The 22,731-nt window shown below is 44.6% G+C and overlaps 1 protein-coding gene across 1 annotated transcript in view; it reads right to left on the bottom strand.

Moving 5' to 3' along the window:
* MMP2 (matrix metallopeptidase 2) overlaps window positions 1–22,731 on the bottom strand; it is a 388,440-nt gene that overhangs the window by 5,788 nt on the left and 359,921 nt on the right. Inside the window, exon 12 of the mRNA XM_069639633.1 lies at window positions 14,304–14,413. Coding sequence (XP_069495734.1) covers window positions 14,304–14,413 — 110 coding nt within the window. The remainder of the gene's footprint in view (window positions 1–14,303; window positions 14,414–22,731) is intronic.

Raw genomic sequence — 22,731 nt, 5'->3', positions numbered from 1 at the left:
AGCTGCCTCCACTCAACTCTCTGAGCCCCTTCTTCTTCCCACAGGGCTTGAGTCCCCTCCTCTTGCGCACGATCCTGACGGACTTGCTTCACTGCTTCCTGGAGCCTCTGTACTTCACTTAACCCCGAAACACCGTCTGCACTACGCTGGTTCCCAGTTGATTCATATAACTGCCTTTTGGGGCCTCTACGCTACACCTGTTCCACTTGTATACTTGTCGCTCCACTGACTTTGCTCCAACTCTTCTCCCACAGTTCCTGGCTTACCCAGCTCTGACTTCGATTTGTATGCTTCTTCTCCCCCCTTTTCATTGATTGTTCCTACGCCTTCTCAGCTCTACCCTGTCACCACCTTCGACGGTGCGGAGATAACTTTGGACACCTACTTTGTCATAAATCAAGCACCACTTGACCCCTCCATCTTCACTATCGAGTTCCTGGACCATCTGACTTTTCTAGATCCTTCTGGCTCCTTCGGTGGGGATAACTTGGTCTAACTACACCGTCCTGTCTCAAGCTCCTCTGGACTCCTCCATTCACAGTCTCGAGTTCCTGAACCCTCTGACTCTTTTGGCTCCCTCTGGCTCCCTTCCACCCCCAACTTGAATTCTACCGTCAACCCCATCCTTACCTGGTCTCCTTCTAGTGTTTTTCCTCCCAATTTTCCTCACTCCTGATTCCACATTGCCCTCTACTTTCCCCCCCTTTATTTAAAGAACACACTGGTCTTTACCCTCTACATTCCCGTTCCTACTATTCTGCTCCTAACTACCTGTCTGTACCTAAGTCCTTGGTATGCAATCCTCCTTATCTCTTTCTCACCTTACTCCCCCCCTCTCCCCTCCCTACCATCTCCTCCTCTCCCTCCTATTCTACTCGCTCCTCCTGATGCCTAGTCCTCTCCACTATTTTCCCCCCACTCTCCTACCCATCCTCCTTCCTTTTCTTATCGCCCTAACCTTCTCTACCCCCCCACTGCCAACCAGTCTCCCCTCATAAACACTGCTCTCTGGAACACCAGATCCATCTGTAACAAAACCGCAGCTACCCTTGATCTTTTCTTTCACCTCAATCTTCATTTCCTCTGCCTAACTGAGACATGGATTACACCTCACAACACCTCTGTCCCTGATTCCTTAACGACCTCGTCTTCCTCTTTCATCCATACCCCTCGTACCTCTGGTCGAGGTGGCGGCGTTGGTCTCCTATTCCACCCTAAATTCATTTCCTCCTCTTCATCTCCAACTCTCCCCTCTTTCTCTACTTTTGAATTCCTCTACAAGTCTTTCTCTTCTCCCTATCCTATTTCCTTCCTGGTCGTCTATCGACCCCCTGGTCCACTCTCCTCCTTCGTTGATGATCTGGATCACCTCCTCTCACTTATTTCTCCACCTGCCTCTCCTTTAGTGGTACTTGGCGACTTTAATATCCACCTGCCTTCTCCCCCACAATCTTCTCCTCTCCATCCTTGATTCCTATCTTCTCTCCCTCCTTCCTTCACCCTCTACTCACTCCTCTGGTTCCACTCTTGACCTCATCTTTTACTCCTCCCACCCGTCCTCCCCTGTCTCTTCTCTCCCTGTTTATCTCTCTGACCATGCCCTACTCTCTTTCTCCCTTTCCCCTCTCTCTACACCTACTATTACTAATCCCTCTCCCCCAATCTACTCACGTCGGTCGTGACCTCCGGGACTTTGATGCTACCCTCTTCTTCGACACCTGCTCTTCTTCTCTCCCATCTCACCAAGACTTTGCATTACTCTCTGCTGATGATGCTCTCTCTTCCCTTTCATCCTCTATCTCCACTGCCCTTGATCAACTTTACCCCCTTTCTCTCTTTCGCCCTACTCGGAAACCTTCTCAACCTTGGCTAACCTCCCATCTCCGCTCTATGCGACGCCTTCTCAGGCGTTTAGAGAGATCTGGCTCAAAACTCCCTCGCTTTCTAATCGAACCTCTTACTTCTCTTACCACGCTCTCTACAACTCTTGTCTTGCAACCACCAAGTCCTCTTACTACTCTAACCTTCTCCAGTCTCAAGCATCTCATCCTCATCAAATTTTTCAAACTCTTACCCGTCTTCTCTCTCCTCCTACTCCCGATCCCTCATCCAACTCCACGCTTTCTCCCTCTGACTTTGCTAACTTCTTTTCCTCCAAAATCATCTCACTCCGCCAAAAAAATTAACTCCCCCTCTAGCTCCCTTTCTTCTTCTCCCCCCTCTCCTCCCTCTTCCACTATGTCTGTCTTCTCATCTGTTTCTGCTTCGGATGTCTCCTCCCTTCTTACCAAAGCCCAACCCACATCCGCTCCCTCTGACCCTCTCCCCTCCGTTCTCATCCTCAAAATCTACTCTCTTCTTATCCCATACCTTACCACTTTCTTTAACTCCTGCCTCTCCTCTTCTACCTTTCCCTCAGCCTTCAAACATGCAACAATTATTCCTATCCTAAAGAAACCCTCTGCTGATCCACTCCTCACCTCTAACTACAGATCTATCTCCCTTCTACCTTTCCTTTCTAAACTCCTTGAGCGTCTCGCTTATTCTCAACTCTCTTCTTTTGTCTCTTCCTCCTCTCTCCTTCCTCCCTTCCAATCTGGCTTCCGACCCAAACACTCCACTGAAACCGCTCTCACTTCTATCCTCAATTCACTCCTCCCTGCTCGACATGCCAAGCAATCCTCCATCCTTATTCTCCTTGATCTCTCTGCAGCTTTTGACACTGTCGATCACCCACTCCTCCTACACACTCTCTCCTCCTTCGGATTCAAAGGCCCTGTTCTGAAATGGCTATCTTCCTACCTTTCTTATCGTTCCCTTACCGTCTCATGGGGGGGCCAGAGCCCTTCTTCCTTCCCTCTCATATACGGTGTTCCGCAAGGCTCTGTACTTGGTCCTTTCCTCTTCTCTCTTTACACCTCACTCATCCCCCCTGTTATCTCCTCTTTTGATATCTCCCATCACTTCTACGCTGATGATACTCAACTCTTTCTCTCTTTCTCCTCCTTCACACCTGACCTCCATCTCAAACTCTCCTCCTGTCTCACAGCCATCAAGAACTGGATGTCCTCCCGGTTCCTCTCTCTTAATACTGATAAAACCGAAGTCCTTTTCTTCCCTTCTAACTCACTTCCTCCTCCCTCTCCTCCCCCTTTCATCCACTTTCCTCCCTCCAACCTCCCTATCTCCTCCCATGCTCGTAATTTAGGCGTTACATTTGACTCCTCTCTCACCTTTTCACAACACATTTCACTTACCTCTTGCTCCTGCCATTACCACCTATACAACATTCGCAAAATCCGTCCCTCCCTCACATTCCATGCGACCAAACTCCTTATCTCCTCTCTCATCTTTTCCCGACTATTCTACTGCTCCCCCTTATTCTTTGGACTTCCTGCATCCCAGCTTACCCTCCTTAAATCCATTTACCACTCCGCTGTTCGTACTCTTTGTCTCCTTACCTCCCGTGATTCCATCTCCTCCTCGCTCTCTCACCTTCGCTGGCGACCTTTCCACTTACAGTTACTTGTTTTCAAATCTCTACATGGTCTTGCTCCTTCCTATCTCTCCTCCCTTCTCATCTTTTACTCCCCTTCTCGCTCACTTCGTTCTGCTGACCAATTCCTCCTCACTGTACCTCCTTCCCCCTGTGCTTCCTCCCGGTTCCGCTCCTTCCAACTCCTTGCTCCTCTTCACTGGAACTCACTCCCCCTCTCAATCCGCTCTTCCACGACCCTTCCCTCATTTTGCACTTCCCTTAAATCCCTTCACCTCCACTCTCCTCCTTGAAGACCTCCCCTGTTCTCTCTTCCTCCCCCCTTTTTCCCTCTTCTAACTCCTCTCTCCCCACTCCCAATTCATTTTCCCCCCTTCTATTCCTCACTCGTTCTATCCTTCTCTGTTCCCCCTCACCAATCTTACTCCCTCCCCATTTCCCCTCCCCTTCAGTTAATTGCTTTTTGCACTGTTTTGTTGTCGAATGATTCTTTATATAATTTTGCTCCTAATGTTTGTTGTTGTTCTCTGTATGAGTTGTTCCATTGTACAGTGCCTTGGTCTAAGGCGCTCTATAAATAAACAAATAAATCAATCAATCAATCAACAGAAATGCAAAGACTGAGTCGGTGTCTCAAAGTGACATTGTCTGTTCGATAAAGTCCAACGATGCAATGCGATTCTTCAGTGGTGATCGGATCAAAAATGGCTGTAGGGCAGGCAAAATGTTGTGAGTGTCAAAGGCAGCTCTGGGTGCTTACAGTGGCTCGACAGTGGTTGTATCAGCTATAATCTGGATCAAACCTGGAAAAAGGGGTGAAGTGCTGTACCTTGACTACTGTTTTCTGGATGGCCCTATCCAGGGAAGGGTCTCCAGGAGTTAGGAAAGTTTTTTTAATGAACTTCCAAGACAAGAAGGTTGCAGGAGAGCACTCACTTGCGCTATCAACTCCAGTGAACAGGATCCCGAGAACCAGTGGTCTAACCTGCAGGCAGGTCTTGTCCAGACAGCAGGTCACCCCATATTTCCTCTGGGATGGTGAGGGAAATTGCTTGCCGCTTTCTTGGTGGTCTTTATCTTCACCTCTACGCAAGAGGACTTTGGGGCAGATTGTAGTTCCAGATGAAGTTCGTATTCTTCAAAAGTTCAAAGAAGATTCAACTAAATGGATGGGCACACACTCTTAAAAATACAATGTGCCACAGCAGATTGTCCGCTGCTTTCTAGCCTTGTTTGTTTTATTTTCTTATATAGCGCGCTGAACCCATGGGTAGCTAGGCGTTTAACTTGTGGATCTAGTTACATACATGGAATAGTTACATACATGTTATAAATACAAAGAGCATGGGCGAATAGCTATAGTATACAGGTACGTGGGGACATTAAGGTGAGGGTAGTGGAGGAGGTTACATTGTAGTTAAGAAGCAGGCATGCAGGTATTTACAGGAATATACAGAAATTTACAAGTTGAAGGCAGCGAGAATATATAATAAACAGATTTTTACAAGATCTACAGGCAATATATGGTTTCCTGGCAGCATATGGTTTCCTGGGGGTTCATTAGGTGGGAAGGATCGTGGAGAAGAGCCACATTTTGACTTTGAAGCGGAAATCTATGAGAGAGGGTTCATTTCTCAGCTCTGGGGGCAGAGAGTTCCAAGTTTTGGCAGCTAGGGCTGGGAAGCTGGTTCCCCCTGATTTATGGAGTCTGTCTTTTGGAATGTTCAGGCAATGTGTATAGTTGGCTCTAGTGTGCCTGGTGGTGGTTTTTGCGTGGAATTTGTCGGCCAAGTATTTCGGGGCAGTGTTATTGATGCATTTGTGGCTGATCATGAGGGTTCTGAAAGTGATTCTGTCTTTTATGGGGAGCCATTTGGTCATCTGTCTGGCTTGAGATATGTGATCAGAGCGTTGGATGTTGAGGGCTGCTCTGAGAGCATTATTTTGCAGGATTTGGAGTTTTTGTATGTTTTGTTTGCTGATACCTAGATAGAGGGAGTTACAGTAGTCAAGTTTAGAAAGTATCAATGCTCTAGCTAGTATGATACAGCTTTGTGAGGATAAGAAGGCGGTTATTAGTTTAGTCGTGTAGGCCGAGGAAGAGGCGGTGGCATTGACCTGTCTTGTAAGTGACAGTGTGGAATCAAGGTAAACCCCTAAGGTGTTGGCATTATTCGAGACTTTGATGACGTTTCCGTCTGTGTTGAATGAGTTATATTGTGGGTTGAGTTTGTTGAGGTGTTGTTTTGTGCCAATGAGTAGGAGCTTGGTTTTGTCATTGTTTAGACAAAGCCCATGCTTAGCCATCCAGTCTTGAATTTTGCTGTAGATTTCATTTAGGCGGGAGGAGTCCTTTTCATAGGAGCCTGAAAGCGTGATGAGGATCTGAGTATCATCAGCGTAGTTTGTGTATGGGACTTGCATGTCATCTAGGAGGACAAATAACATCTTGATAAAGATGTTATATAGGGTGGGGAAAACGCAAGAGCCTTGAGGAACTCCACATGAGATCGGCGAAGGGTCTGCTGAAGCAGTGTCTGAGAAGACCCTCATGGATCTTTCAGATAGAAAGGATTGGATCCATTTGGCTGCATTGGCAGAGAAGGAAGCTGATGTGGTTAGGTGAGAAGTTAAGATGCTATGGTCGACTAGATCGAATGCCGTGGAGAGATCAAGGAATAGGATGAGGGAGGGGTGGCCTTTATCTTTGGCTTCATCCATTTGGATCTTCAGATCTAGAAAGGCTGTCTCAGTGACGTGTCTGGGTCCAATCTTTTCAGAAGTATCAGAGGAAAGTGTACTTCAGGGACAAGGACCTTCGCCAAGAACAAAATGACACCGGACTAAGAATAAAATCCACATTTAACCCTATGGAAAACGAAGTACCTAGCTCCTTCCTGACATTTGAAAAATGCATCACGAAAGAAATGAGGAAACTTCAAACGGATCAGCAACAGCTAAGACAGAACTTGTCCACAGGGGAACGCAAGGCCCTAACCACCCTAGCTAAAAACAAATATTTGATTATAAAAACAGCTGACAAAGGGGGTGGGATTGTGATTCAGAGTATAACACAATATAAAGAAATGGTGATGCACTTACTGAACGAAGAAGGCAACTACAAAAAACTAAGGAGAGACCCCTCAGTCGCCATAAAACACAAAATCCAGGAGATAACCAGATTTGCACTAGAGCATGAGTGGATTACAGAGCATGAAGAAACTTTCCTTAATACCTCAGACAACAGAATACCGGCTTTCTATGCTCTACCAAAACTTCATAAAAACAGCCAAAACCCTCCAGGCAGACCGATTGTATCAGCATGTGGGTCTATTCTTGAGCCCATTTGCAAATTCATAGACCATTTTCTGAAACCTCTCAGCCAGAAAACACCTACGTACCTCAGAGATACCATGTCAACCATCTCTAAATTTGAAGGACGCGAGTTCAACAGCGAGCAGGAACTCCTAGTCACCATGGATGTTGTTAGCCTTTACACAAACATCCCACAAGAAGCAGCGGTGGAGTGTATCCGACAACATCTAACTCACTTTATGACCCAAACAAGAGTTCCCACTAACTTTATAGTGGAACTACTTGAACTCGCACTAACCAACAACTTCTTCACGTTCGATGACGAATACTATCTCCAAACAAGTGGAACGGCGATGGGAGCTGCATTTGCCCCGAGTCTGGCAATAATCTTTATGGCAGAATTTGAGAGGCAACATGTTATAGACATATCCAATCCGTTTCAAAACAAAATCTCTTCATGGTTTAGGTACATTGACGATGTCATCCTTATATGGAACGGAGATGAAAACAGCCTCACCTCATTTTTCGAGTGGATCAATACCCAGACCCAAGAGATAAAATTCACTATGCAAAACAGTAACAGTGCCATTAACTTTTTGGACCTGACCATCTTAGCCAAGAATGGCAAATTACAATGCGACCTCTTCACAAAGGAGACCGAGAGGAACACTCTACTTCATTACAAAAGTCATCACCCAAGGAACCTAAGGGATAACCTCCCATATGGCCAATTCCTACGATTAAGGCGTAATTGCACGGAAATGAATACATTTCAAGAACATGCAAAAAAACTCGAAAGCAAACTACGAGAAAGAGGATATCCCAGAAAACTCGTCAGTCGGACTATCAAAAGAGCCAAATACACGCCCAGGGAAAGTCTATTAACACCCAAAATGAAAAATCTGGATCGAGATGAGACCCTTACATTTGTCTCCACGTTCAGCCCTGATACAACCAAACTAAAAAGGATCTTGAAAAAGTTCTGGCCCCTGGTACAATTAAGTTTGCCAGAAGAGAAAACACCAAGAATGGCGCTTAAACGATCCAAGAATCTGAAGGACATGCTATCACATGCAAGACTGGAGAAAAAATCTCAAAGATCAATGCTCTGGAATATGCGGGGAATAAAGGGACATCACCCCTGTGGCACCTGCACAGTATGTCGATTTACTAGGAAAATGTCTTCATTTAGGATTGGCGAAAAAGACTGGGAACTCAGACAGTTCACAAACTGCAAAACAGCTAATGTAATCTACATCATTGAATGTCCTTGTGGTTTGCGCTATGTGGGCCAAACAACTAGGCAAATCCACAAAAGGATTGGAGAGCATAGATCTCGAATCCGGTGCAAATCTGCCACAGCCCCAATGGTACAACATTACACTGAAAACCACCATGGCCCAGACGATATCCTATGGTGGATAGCAGATTCAGTATCGAATACAAGCAATGCCACCAACTCACTCAACCACAAAGAAGCATGGTGGATTTTTAAATTGAAAAGTACTACAACTGGGATGAATGAGATAGATCCCACGCGCTTTTGTAGATAATTACACACTTTTACGCAAGCTAAAGTCTCCTGAGTCTCCTCTCCCTGTTTCATCTCCATTTCTCATGCCATTTTATGAGCCCACGGGTAGCTGGTCTTTAACTAGTTCCCGTACCTCCCTTCCGTAGCACACTCCTTTACTTGAGGTGCGTTCTGGGCAGTCGCCCGGCAGGACCCGCCTTTCCTTATTTAGGACATCCCAAGAATAATCCACAACAATTGGGACTCTCCTTATTTCTAAATACATGCCCAAAAAATATTCCATTTTACACCTTTTTGGTTATATTGGCCCTAGATGGATTTCACGACCTTTATACAGTTTCTACAGGTTAGCAATACAGGGTGAGCCAACACTTAACACAAAAGACCCCGGCTGACTTCTGATGGACTTGCCACTCCGTCCCGCAATGGACATGCGCACTCGCCAGTTATAACAACACTACTCCAGATGCGCATGCGCACTCAGCACAGCCGTACAGTGCTCGGCACATTTCAGTTTGCCAGCCTGTATGCAGCGATACAGTCGCAAAAAGCATACGCGGACCCACACGCCAGCCTGCAGCGAGCCCGGGACCTAAATACCAGGTAAATCCTTTTCCTACTTGGTCACACAATACAGACCCTTTCCTCATAAATTATCTTAACGGGCGCATACATCTCGTTTCCCTCATAGGACGACTACAGACCAGAAACTATCACCCAGCCACCATTATGTGCTGGTCCACACTTTAATGATCAGTTGCTAATCCAACCGGCACCCTGCGCACTTCCTGAGACTCTTTGCGCAGTTACAACCTAATCAGGTGAGAACATGTCTTCTAGGTACACCTGGGTAAATATCTTTCTGCTATTGACCTCCACTAACAGCAAGCTCATCCAGAACTACATGTTCCTTGATTTTTGCAGCCATCCACAGCCGACTGCCAGAAGACTAAACTAACTAGCATCTCTTGCCATTCATGTGCCACATTAACTTCAGATCCTGACAGATCTGCACCCCCCAAGGTCAGTCCTGTGTCTTCCTTGTCCTTGATTTTAGAGTGGTGTACCACATTCACGGAGAATATTATGTCTTGTTCTTTTTAAACAAAAGTTTTTAACTTTCCACATAGACACTAATGGAGTCCCCCTGTCTCTATTTTTAGGGAGACCTACCCCAGGCCCTAGATGAAGGCTCCAAGCCGAAACGTCTTTTCGACCAGTACCTCAATACTTCGCCTGGTCTCAACATCTTCCCTGATCTATATCTAGACGTCGACCACCTGTTAGGTCACCCTCCAGCCTGGATACACATAACCCAAAGCTTTCCCATTTATTGCTTTTGTTTTGGCTGTTATGTATGTTATGTATGTTTTACATACTAATCACTAGTCACTTTAGGTGGTGGTTACACAGTGTTCCTTTATAAACACTTTTTTGTTTTGCAAATTCGTTTTGCCATAAACAGCTGTTTGAGGAAATATTAAGAATTAATCGTTTTGCAAACTCTGTTTTTGTGATTGAACCTCTTGCAGCTCCCAACAGTTCTTTTTAACAATATACCTTTTTTCTTAACAAATACTGATGCATGATTAATAAATGCATCCAGCAGCAAAATAAATTTAAAAAGCTGACAGCTCAATATCTATTTATGTCTGAAATTCCTTCCTGTGCATTTTTCACATTTAAAGTGTTTATGTACCTGTTTTGACATAATAGAAATAACCCAGGTCTACTTTAGTACAATAGTAGTCCCCAGAAAACGTTACACGTCAGAACAGACCCCCATTGTTGACCAAGTATTTCTAGCCCATTGTTCTGACGTAGTCGGGCTATCCCTTCAGTTACCAGTGTCTGGGTCTGAAGCCTGATTGGTGGAGGCCCAAGAGATTGTGTGTTTCGAGGTGGTTCTGGATTTGCATATATGCTGCTTTGTCAAGGATTTTTAACAGGAATGAGACGGTGGTGATGGGGCGGTAATTTGTGGGAATGCTTGGGTCTAGCGTGGGTTTCTTGATGAGAGGTTTGACCCAGGCGTCTCTGAGGTTTTTAGGTACAGAGCAGGAGGCGAAGGAGGAATTAATGAGAGTAGTAACAAAAGGGGCAAAGTCTTTGGCTCCTTCTTTGATGATTGAAGCTGGACACATGTCCCCTTGGCATTTAGAGGGTTTGAGGCCGGCTATTATGGATTCTACCTGAGAGATGGTGACAGGGGAGAATTCAAATAGATGTGTGTTGCTTGTTTCTGGGCATGGTTTGTGGGTTTGGTTGGAGTTGGTTGTGTTTTTAGAAGCCAGGAGTGCTCTTTTGGATTCAATGTCGGTCTGTAGTAGAGCTATTTTGTTTAGTAGTGCCTTCTGGATGTTGGTACATCAGATGGCATCTTTGTCACAGGTGGATTGGAGGGGTATAGGCGATTCCAATTCCCTGAGGATGGTGAAAAGTTATTTCATGTTGGACTTGGCATTTTGTATTCTACTGTTGAATGTGTCACTTTTAGTTTTGATAATGGCTTTTTTGTAGGTGGCGGCTGCTGTCTTGAATATGATTTTGTTGGGAGGAGATGGGTTTTTTATCCAGTTGGCTTCAGCTGATCTCTTAGTTTTTCTCAGTGCTTTTAATTCTGGGGTGAACCATTTATTTAGGTGATTGTTTTTTTTTTGCTTTTCTTTCTTAAGGGGGCTATTTGGTCTAGTGCTAGCAATAGATTCTTGTTAAACATGTTGACTAGGTCTTCCTCTTCTGTAAGAGCCCAATCATGGTTGCTGTGTTCAGAGTCTTTTGCCTGATGATGTCATACACAGAGTGCTTTGTCCTCCATAATTGGGGAGGGCCATAGGAAATGCAAGTGGCCTAAGAAATACCAACATGGTGGAACCCCTTTCTTGCTGGTCACTTCCACCCTGAGCGACTCTAACCCCGCCCTCGCCTTGTCTGCCCTGCATCATGGGGTCTCCAGTAATTAACAACGGAGTGGGAGCTCTCCATTGTCCTTGCAGGGTTTGCCTTTGAAGCACTGGTTTTCCAGCTAACCCCCGGGGGGATGGGGGCTTTTCTGTCTTCTGGGGAAGGTGACAAGGATTCCCAGATAGATTAAAATGGGTGTTTCCTGGGCTACTCCCACATGGCTTATTTTGGGTGATACATATAAGGCCATGTCAGTGAAATGCATCACTTGAAACCAAGCTAACAATAAAATGACACCAAAAGCTTTTGGCCAGTATACTAATAGATTCCCAAAGGCCCCCATGTCAAAACTAGTCATGGCTTATACTTAGATATTAATCTGCCACCAGGCTCTAGGAGCACACAATTATATAATTTGCATCAGGGTGGCCCATGGTTAAAGGCAGTCGCCAGCAGTGGGAAATTTGGGTTCTATCAGTCTGTTTTCAGGAACACACATGCTGCTTTAAAACTACCATGCTGCCAAACTACAAGGCAACTGTTTCGGGCTGTCAGTAGACATGCTCAGCTCAGTTACATGTTTGCAGTATACTTTTCAGCATGAAGCATTATAAATCTGGTATTTGATTTGCAGACCTCACTTTCAGAGACAGAATTACCAGTATCACTTCATATCAAAAATCTACAAAGCTCAGCTAGTCTGCTCTCACAGATGACATTCTGTCAAGGTCGGGCCTTCCACTTCTAATACATGGGGTTTGTTGTTCCTCTGAGTCATGCAGGGTGCTCAGCTGGTGTACTCTGGTCTGTACTATCCTCTGAAGTGAGGCAAGAGCATTTATGCAATCATTGGTCTAGGGAGTCCCACCAATGTGCTTCTAATCATTTGCAGATGAGAGTTGCTGATTATCTATACGTGGGGTAGACCTTTCCCAGGGCCTTTGCTTTGTAGGCACGTGGCCATGGTCGATTCTCTGATTATGTCAGTAGGCAGTGGTCTTCACCGCATGATTTGACTCAATCAAGGCTTCATGGATGCTCCATTGTTTACTATGTTCTCATTAGGGATTTCGGGTTTAGATGTGTCTCTTGGAGAGCTATGAGGGCTTCAGTCATTAGAATCTTTGAAAGTGTACCAGCCGCCCTTCCATGCACTGTTAGAAACGTGCCCTTTATGCTCCCGATAAAGGAGTGGCCAGCTCTCGGTGAAGTGTGTATTTATTGGCTTTAGGTTGCCGAAATAAAGTAGAATGTTATATAAACGAAGCTCCAGAAAAAGAATCTGAGAACAAGACAAGAAAAGGAAACAAGGAGAACAAGGGAAAGAGATGAATGCGTTCGCTGGTAATCTTAGTGTTTGCATATGTGAAGATTTAATAGGCAACCTTGCCATTATTTTCCGAGTTAATTTCTTATTTATTTATTTTGTTTGCATAGTACCAAACAAACCATGCAGGCAGGTTCACTTTCCAAGAGGCCGCACGAGGAACAGCAAGCAAGAAAAAAACAGGTTAGCAGGCGTTGGGAAATAGATTTGTTTTTAGGAGTTCCTGAGGAAAGATGTAAGTTCAGAAAGCGTGCAAAGTGAATATTTCTGCTGAACCGAGAATTTACACAAATCCATCATGCAACAGGGTGGCCCTATGTGACTCACAGATACCGACAGTTCAGTCTGCAATTCGTAGAACAGTGTGCCATCTCAGGACAGCACAGGGTTGTGCAATCGAGCCTGAGATGGCACATTTTCATTTGAATTTACACCACAGGCAATTCTGGTATACGATTGGTGTTTTCAATTGAAAAAAAGCAGGGTTGATAATAACTTTTAAGTGAACTTACTTTGAGCTCTGCGTGCAAGATCAAACTAATTCATTAACAATATATGCCAGCGTTTCCCCGCCTTGTATGCTGTGTGCAACTGTAAAACACATGTCATGCTAAATGTGCATAAGAACATCATCTGTCCTGCCTCCACCTTACAGGTTGGCACTGCCACTGCAAAACACAGTTTCATGCTTCGTCTATGTGAGCAAATGATGTCAACAAAGAATATAAGCCAGCAATGACTGTAAAGCATCATTTCTCGCATACACATTCTTATGGAGGTAGGCACAATTAGCAAGCAGCTACCCCCTGGCAAGGAGGAAATGGCCCAGCATAGGGTGCCCCCCTTTCACTCCTTTCAAGCTCTCCATATGTCGTCAATGTTTGCATCTGCCAAGCCTCCATTTGTTCTCGAATTGTGAAGCCCATGCTTTATAAGCTGTAGAAAAAACTGTACTGCAGTTGTGCAAGGAGTATGGTTCCCCACTTCACATTCGCAGTGCATAGAGACAAATTACAAGTTGGCCGGTGCAATAATAAGGTGCCGGTAATAACACTTATCGGCATGTTACCGCACCCACCAACTACAAGTTTGCTGGTGGGGCTGGAATTAAGTCAGGCATCTAACCGGCAAAAATTGACAGAATTACCGGTGCCAGTAATACTTGCAAATCCCATCATGGAGTCCAATGGGGATTTACAACCATTGCCAGCACTCATAATCCGGCAGTATTACCGGTAATACAATTTGGTGGTATCTGGGTGAATTTACCAGCCAGATACCACCAGAATCGTAATGAGGCCCAGTAAGACAGGGTCTGTTAGGCCACCTGCTATTCCTGGATGTGCCTTTCATCTATGGCGTCTGCATGATGGTGGAGTACTGACCCATAAGCTTTAATGGGCCAGCTGGCACAGGTTGTACATTTTTAGTTCAAGATGTAACTGTGACCTTTATTCAACTTACTTTGAACATGTGTACCTTGTTTTTGTCAAATTTTACAGGAACATGGGACCTGAAACTTTAAGCCCCTGAATTAATTTGGGTATAAATGTGAGAGACTCTTTATTTCTCTAAAAACTTTAACCCTTTACAAGAGTGTTCCAACTATAACGAGAGGTTGCCTGCCTAGAGAAGCTTGTCTCCAGGACATGCACGCACAGGCAGACGCCATTTTCTCTACATTTTCCTCCAAACCCCATTACGCATTGGGCCAGATTTCAGCTTACCGCTTCCGCTATGATCCAGCACTGCGTCTAAGTCATCAGGGACACCAGTCCAAGAATCAGCAATTAATTTGGGGAAACCGGGATCCATTTTCTTCTTCACTTCGTTGTACCTTCAGAAAAATGAAATGCAGATTTACAAATGTGTATGCACACATATATCTATATAAACATAGCAATGCAAGTTAGAAATATATTTAAATATAAGTTCAGCTTTGTTTTGAAAGGGCTGTTTAACATTTCGATGTAATTCCCCAGATCATTTTCATTCATTGCTTATAGCGTTGAGCTTGCAAAGAATAACAAAACACCATGCTTATACATTATGTAAACGCTTAAAATGTCTATGTCGAATTGGATTGTGGGCAGGTTTCAGTGCCATTATGTGTCTCTTTTTAACACAATGTGGGGACGAAGGATTGTTAGGCAGAGTGGCAGGCGAGCAGTGAATAGCAGCCCTACGGTTTTTAGGTTAAGCAATTATTCAGCATGTTCGATGCTGTCACTAGTCAAAAGAACATCCTTTAGTGATAGGTTATTTATAACGCGCTTAATACCCAGAGGTTTCTAAGCACGGAACCGGGGATCGAACCTGTGTTGCTCCACGTTGTCTTGCTTTCAAGGCGAGCGCGTTGCCCCCGAGCTATCCTCCCGAGACAAATTCCTCCTTATCCGTAAAGCTCTGAAAGAACTGGTTCCAACCAGTTATTTCAGAGGTCTTTCATCATTTTGGGTAATTGGTTCTCACCAATAATAGCTTTAAACTCCCTTAATGTCTGCAGGGATTTGGCTTGGAGGCAGAAGGAATGCAATCTTTTCATAACAACTGATGGTTGAGCTCATGGCTTCTTAAAGTCTGAAGGGTGCCACCTTTTTCTGCAATACACCTGGTTACGCAACATACCTGCGGTGGCTTCCTGATCTCTTTCTTTTTTCTGGTTTCCCGTTGTCCTTTCCTAGAGTTGTCTTTTTTGGATAAAGTGGTCTGTTTACTCTGTTACAATAGGTATAACAGTCTCTCTTCGAATATTATCCCGTAAATAAAACGTACCTCTGGAATCTTTTTTCTTCATCACTCTTCTCAATTCTCGGTCTCTAGTGCTAAGCAAACTTCCTGCCCACTGAACTTGCGAATCACACCAAACTTCCTGCCCACTGAACCTGCGAATCACACCAAACTTCCTGCCCACTGAACCTGCGAATCACACCAAACTTCCTGCCCACTGAACCTGAGAATCACACCAAACTTTCTGCCCACTGAACTTGCGAATCAAACCAAACTTCCTGCCACTGAACTTGTGAATCAAACCGAATCCCGTAACCTGGATTCGTCATTCATGTCGTACTGACATGTTAGTTCGGAGGGTGGGCTAGAGTTCGGGGAACCGACCACAACCAATAAACCTCTGGAAGAATTTTAATATGCCAGTCAGAGCCCTATAACATCATAGGTATAATAGGCGACCATATAAAAGGGGTAACGAGTTCCTAGTATGTCGCAGTGACCCATCATCCTCTGTGCTAAACCTAGTGCTCAAAATTAACACAAAAAGACAAATGTCTAAAATGTATACAGTTTGCGAGAGACTAATTTAACTTCATTCCGCTGCCCCATATTGTATATAGGCTAGAAGTAATGTTTTAAAATGTCATGGGATAGTCTGATTGATTAAGTGACACGTTCTCCAGGCTGGGAAGGATAGCTCAGGGCCAATGCTCTGGTCTTTTAATCAAGACTACACTGAGCAGCCCAGGTTTGGTACCCAATCCCCGCAGTGCATTTAGAGGCTGGAGTCTGGCATGAAGCTCAATATAAAAAACGGATTTAATTTAAGGTATTGACCTACTTCTGCATTTGTATTACTTCTTGCATTCATCAGGACAACATATTAATTTCTTATTCTTGAATGACTTCAACAAACATCTATACTTTTGCTTCCAATGCAGTGTTTCTTGCATGTCGCAGAAAAAGAATATACATTCAATTAGCTATCAGCAACTTTTCATGGCAGTTGGCATTGAAGTGGATCAGACGCCACAGCAATGTCTGCATGTATTTTAATAGCTTCAATAGAAAAGAACATTTTTTTACCATAGTAAAGAAAAGCAAGTACTGGATCTCTTTGGAAGCATGAGAAGGGGATAGTGGTGAATGTTGGGTGGGCTGTGGTTGTATATGTGTAGCCCTTTGAGGTTGTGGCTGCCACATGGTTTGAGGATATAAATGGGTGGTGATAAAGGTGGAGAACTGCCAAGTGTTGGGCAGGGACAGTAAGAAGAGGTGGACAGGGTGCATGCAAAGAACAGTATCTTTCAGACATTTGGGGAGGCCCCTCAACAGATGTGTTATCTCAAGAGCCATCTAACAACTGATGACTATTTTGTGTCTACTTGTGCTGCTAACTGAAGGCCTGCGCTCCTGCTCACTTCACTGCCCACAAGGACGTTTCCCTTTCCCTCCCCCCACTGCTCCTGACTTGGACAAATCATCCTGCTATATATCTCCCTCCTCGCTAGGAGTCCAGAATATTTCATAGCCTCTTCCATGTCTGACTTTGACTTTGCCTGCTCTCTCTCCTTCAAAATCACCAAAAGACAGGACACACTGTCGCCCCTAATTCTCCCCCCTTTGCCCCTCATTCTCTTTTCACTATACCACTCCTCCCCCACTTCCCATTCCAAGCTGATGCTCATCTTCTGCTCATCCAGTCGATCCTGCCCTCCCATTGATCCCTTTGCCCCAAACTATTAAAAGTGCTTTCTCCTCTCACCTGCTCATGCTTCTCCTCTTACTCCAATCCCCCCATCAACTGAAATCTTTGCAGCATGATACAAGGTTACCACTGTTATACTCATCTTAAAAATCCTACTGGTGACCATAACAATTCCTCTTTCTACAGACGTGTCTATCCCTCCACTACAAAATCCTTAAGAGAGTGGTCTTTAGTTGTGGTGTCAACTACCATGAGTTAAACGTGCTCAGTGACCCTCACCAATCTGTATTACAAGCAGGAACTCCACAGATGCTACTCTCACCAATGTCTCTAAGTTTCTACCCAATGTGCTCCGTTCTCACCTCCCCCATACTCATTCTTCTTAATGTCTCTGCCACCTTTCACATGGTGAACCGTCCCACTGTTCTCCACGCTCTCTCTTCTCTGGGTATCAAGTACACCTCACCTGACAGGGTTGCATCCTATATATCCGATTGCTTCTTCTTTATCTCATAGAACTCCATCCTTTTACTGAGGGTGTCGCACAAGCATCAGTCCGAGACACACGTTCCATCATCCTATATACATCCCCCCTTGGTAAACATATTACATCCTTTGGATTTTCCAACCATCTCTCTGCTGATGACACCCAGCTCTTTGCTGATGATTTTCTCTGCCTTCTCCCATGGCACCTCACAGTGAATCCACAGCTGCCTCTCCACCATCTTTTATCGGATGCCACTATGTTCTCGCATGTTGAATGCCTCTAAAACGTAAGTTAACTTTCTCCCAGGAACCAATGGCAATCCCATTCTCCCATTATCTATTTATTTTCCACTGAAAATGGCCCTACTACCAAAACTGTGAGCAAGGTGGCAGAGAGCGGAGCCTTACAACCACCACTCCAAACCCTTTCTGATCATGATGAGCCAGAGTCAGAAGGAGAATACCGATATTGCCTCTGCTTGAAGATGAGCTTGCATGAAGGAGTTCCCAAGGCTAGTTACACCAGTACAGAGAGTGCAAGCCAACAGAGATCTTCCTTCTGCTGTCCCAGTTGCCAGTGGGGCCACAGCAGAGAATGTTTATTTTGTCAAGAAGCAGGTTATATAAAGAGAGTTCATATGCAGAGATGTACCTCATTGCAAGGGCCTGTGACCCAGAAAGCCCCTTTCCGGAAATAGTCAAAGGGACCAGTCACCAGAGAAAGAGCGAAAAAAAGAGACGCTGTATGCCGAGTAACATTGCAGGATCACATGTAGCAAAAGGGATCCTCATGAACACTCACCCATCTCACCCATTAAGAGAAAACGTGCAAGCGATGGAAACCAGGGAGCAGCTGAGCCTAGACCTCCATCGGAGGACAACCATCTATAGATCTGTTTTGAGAGGAGGGATTTATGGGTCAAACCGACATGGCTATTAAGGCTTTTCAAGCCTGGCACACAGTGGACTCCTGACCACTTGGGCAAAGGACACAGACACAAAGCAAAACAGATTTGGTGGCTTCAGTGATCATGAACAGGAGCGCTCCACTAATCACCAGCCTTGGTAGGTCAAGGCCTAGGAGGGAATGGCATATAAAGAGCTGGAGAAAGAGAATGGGAGGGGAGTCTGTGAGAAAGAATACCAACATGAATGATGCCATGTGAGCTGACCACTTTTCATGGACTGGATGCGTTTAATTGGCAGAAAAGCACAGAGGAGCTTAGAGATCTGATAAGTATGAAAAGGCTGAACAACTAGTGCTTTGTACCAAGACCCTGGGACTGCTGACCAGTAAGGGAGCACTAAATCCATTGTCAGTGTGGGGTTCACTATGTCCTTTACCAGTAAGAGGGGCTCTCTCTACCTTACCAGGGAGAGCACCACTCCTATCTTTACCAGAGAGAGGGGTCTATGTATATACCTTAAAGTGGGAGGGGCACTATATCCCTGAGGGTGGGAAGGGCACCATAATCCTTGGAGGATCATGACATACAAATAGTGTCATTGTGATATATCCCTCAGTCTGGTATTTAGAACCAAGAAGGGATTGGGATCTATACCCATGAGAGTGTGCAGTAGATTAGAAATTCAGAGTGCAACCGGCACCCATAGTGAACAGAAAATATGGAGGGAACCCTGACACATTTTGTTTAAGCATTCTGGACATCCTTTACCTAGTTTCTAGATAGGAACACCCTGTTCTGCTGTACATAACCCTCTAGTACCCACATGCCCAAATGCTTTGACAGTCCTCCACGTGTTGCAGCTCTCACATTACCGTTAGCGCCAGCAACACATGTTGAGCTAGACCTGCCATTAAGGAGAACCTGGTCAAATCTTTTGTATGTGACTTTTCTATAGCAGGAAGAACCCAATAAATGATCATGTTCATGGCTCTCATGTTACACGAAGTACCTAAATAATTCTCATGAGTGTTACCTTGCGTAACAGGGAGAACTTGAACAATTTTGAAGGGTGCTCTATGCCCTGTGTGACAGGGTCAGGGTCATGAACCTGCCAGGGGAGACTGTAGGGCCCCAGTCTCTGTCGATTTACCCTGTGCCTGCATGCTGGTGAAGAGTACCACAATCTAGCACCCCATGCCTGCACAGCACCATTCTGGACAAACAAACTTCCAGTATCAGCAGCCTTGTCTACGGCGCAGCAAAAATGAACCTGGGCGAAATGAGATCAGAACATCTGTACACATTTAAACAATACCAGGTCTTGTCAAAAAATATATATTTATTTATAAGCAATTTACACAAACATTTATTGTTCTCAACATCCACATTTAAACACCACCATTCATTCCATCATTCATGCACACTCTCACTATACATGTCAATATTCCACACTTATGGTACTTAGACCACCTAGAACCAATATATTAACATAAATTTCAACACCTATTGGTGATTACAGTAAGTGTTAATACAAAAACAAATAGCATCCTGCTTATTTGCTGTAGCTCAACATATGTTTCGGTCATCACAATAGGCCCCTAATTCAAGCCGGTAAATATAAGCGACCTTCTTCAGGAGACGGATGGTTCTGTTGCAACCACTCCGAAATGTCAAAAGGTGGAGGATGTCATCAAACCTCAATCTCCACGTGAAATAATGGAGACACGTGTCAACGATGGACTAAATCCTGCAGTGGTGCTAGATAACTCTGCGCCTATACTGATCAAAGATTCAGGTATGGGGGTGTCTTGCGTCTTTAGTCAATAAATCCAAAGAGGAAAAATCCCTGTTCTCGCCTCATGTGGCCGAGTCCAGATATGTTCTATTCTGGTACCCTAGTTTTATCTCACTGCGCGGTGATTCCAGTTCAATGTTCCATGGGTTCCTTCTCTCTTGTCCTGCACACACTCCAAATTTGAGATAAAACTGGGGTACCAGAATAGGGAGAGACCCAATGGAGGTGGAAGGGAGAGAATAAAATGGAGGACAGGAAACAGGAAAGTGTGGGTTGTTCGGATGAGATCAAGAGAGGACCAAGAGACCAGGCAGAGGAAGCACAGAATGAGTAGTATTTCTGAAGAAGTGTAGAAGGTGAGGTGTTGGTTGGTGGGAGAGACTGGTACTAGGGTTTGAGTGTGTGTGTAAGGTAAGTGAGAGAAAGGAGTGCAAAGAGAGTAGAGAGTCAATGAAAAATTGACTGGGGAAGTGAGCTGAGAAATGTGGGAGAAGATGGTAGTAGTGTGAAGTGAGGGTAATAGTCGTGTAGACAGGGGATTAGAAGTAGTATGGAGAGGGGAGTAGTAGTGTGGAGAGAGTAGTAGTAGTAGACATGTGGAGAGGGAAGAGTAGCAGTAGTATGGTAAGGGCAGAGAGAGAGAAGAGAGTGGGAGGGAGTAAGATTTGACAGTGGAAGTAGGTAGTAGAAGGAGGGACAAAGGAAGAAACTTCAGGACGAGTGAGGAGAAATGGTGGGCAGAGTAGAAGGTAGGATAATAAAATGAGAAAAGGGAGCATGTCAGAGAGGCCTAGGGAGAGGAACATAAGAGCATGGAAGGGAAATATCAAGTGGGGCTTGAATGTCCTAAGACACCAATCCTAATTTTTCATCACTTTGGGGAACCAAGAATAGGGACCAGCTAGATTGTTCCTAGAGATTAAAGGCATTTGCTTTTAGACATCACTGTTGGACAGTGAGCATTTTACATACTGGGGGATTACTGATCTCTAGTGACAAGCCAGGGGTTGGCGAATGGCTGAATAAGGGAGGGAACGGCCCACTCTAGATGAAATAGAGACCGATGGTCCTTAGCAAGCCCCTTTTCAAAGCAATAAGAACTTGTGAACTGTCTTTGCAAGTTAATGCATTCTTGTGACCACCTGTGACACCAGTTGGATGCCCCCTCTCCTTGGGATCTGGTTTGTATTCCACAGGCTCTGTGTCTCCAGGTTATCAATATCCTCAGTATTGTTCACAGAATATGGCTCATGTGTGGAGGCAACAACAGGAATCTGCTTCAAGATGATGAAGAGGACTATGTTCTTGACATTTCTGATGATGTGTTGAGTATGGAGTTGTTGCATTTTATTCCTGCCTCTGTTCTTTATGCAATTTCATTTTTAAATTGCCTCATTAATGCAACTTTGCTCATTTTAAGTGTGTATGATGTTCAGTGTTCCTATCTGCCCCACCCAGTTACTTGGATCTTGAAATGTGTCTCTAGAAATGACAGCAGGAGGAATTCAGTGTTATCTTTCACCAGGACAGTATGTGAAATCACCACACAGGTCTGACAGTGCATCCCCCATCAGGTATGCTGTATCCACCTCACCACCCAGATCATGGGCCCTTATCACGCGGAGAGGTTCAATATTAATAGCTACAAAAGTGGCACTACCTCATTGAGTGATGCACTTTGCCAGCGAGCATGCTTTTTGGACTCCTCAGCAGCTGCCATTGTCTTGGCATAAATAATGCCCCATCTCCTGCTCGCCTGTGTCTGTTGCAATAATCAGTGATGGCAGATCATTGTTCACTTCCCCGGTCCAACATGTGAATGCTATTGGCATTTGATCTCACCACAAAAGGTAGATTTTTGTTACAGTCATTCAATGTATTCTCAGACCTCCAAATAATAGTATGATGCTCTTTTTTGGAAACTACCATTTTGTCACCTAACAAAAAGATGGCACACCCAGTTACAGCCACTGGACTTAATCTCCCTAATCCAAACAGTTTTTAGGCATTGTCTTTGCTACTAGTATTTTGTCCGAACCGAGAAAAATGGCACACTCAGTTACAGCCACTGAAATGAATCTCCTGCCTCCAAACAATTGCAGGATGTTCTCTTTGCTACTAGTATTTTGTCTTGTCACAAAAAATGAACTTCCATCAGCAGCTATTGAATGTAATCTCCTCCCACCAAACCATTGTATGATTTCCTATTCACAATCAATATATTGCCATGTCACAAAAAGATAGCACACTCTGTTAAAAAACCACTGAATCTATTCTACCTCCCCAATCATTTCTATGTACTCGTAGTATTTTGTCTCATCACAAAAAGATTGCACTCAGCTACAGTCACCGAATAAAATTTCCTGCAACAAATACTTTCTGTGATTTTCCCTCTGATACTAGTGTCTCATTGTCACATAAAGATGGCACACTTTGTTACTTTCACTGTATGCTAAGTGACGAATAGAGGGAATGCATCCCTTCTCCCCAACAGGGAGACCCCCCTCCCCCGTGAGGCTTGCGAGGTG

The sequence above is a fragment of the Ambystoma mexicanum genome, chromosome 1q (genome assembly GCF_040938575.1).
Source record: "Ambystoma mexicanum isolate Mex_15411 chromosome 1q, UKY_AmexF1_1, whole genome shotgun sequence".
NCBI lineage: Eukaryota > Metazoa > Chordata > Amphibia > Caudata > Ambystomatidae > Ambystoma > Ambystoma mexicanum.
Note: the sequence above shows the minus strand (reverse complement) of the source record. Positions and strands in the feature narration are given on the sequence as shown.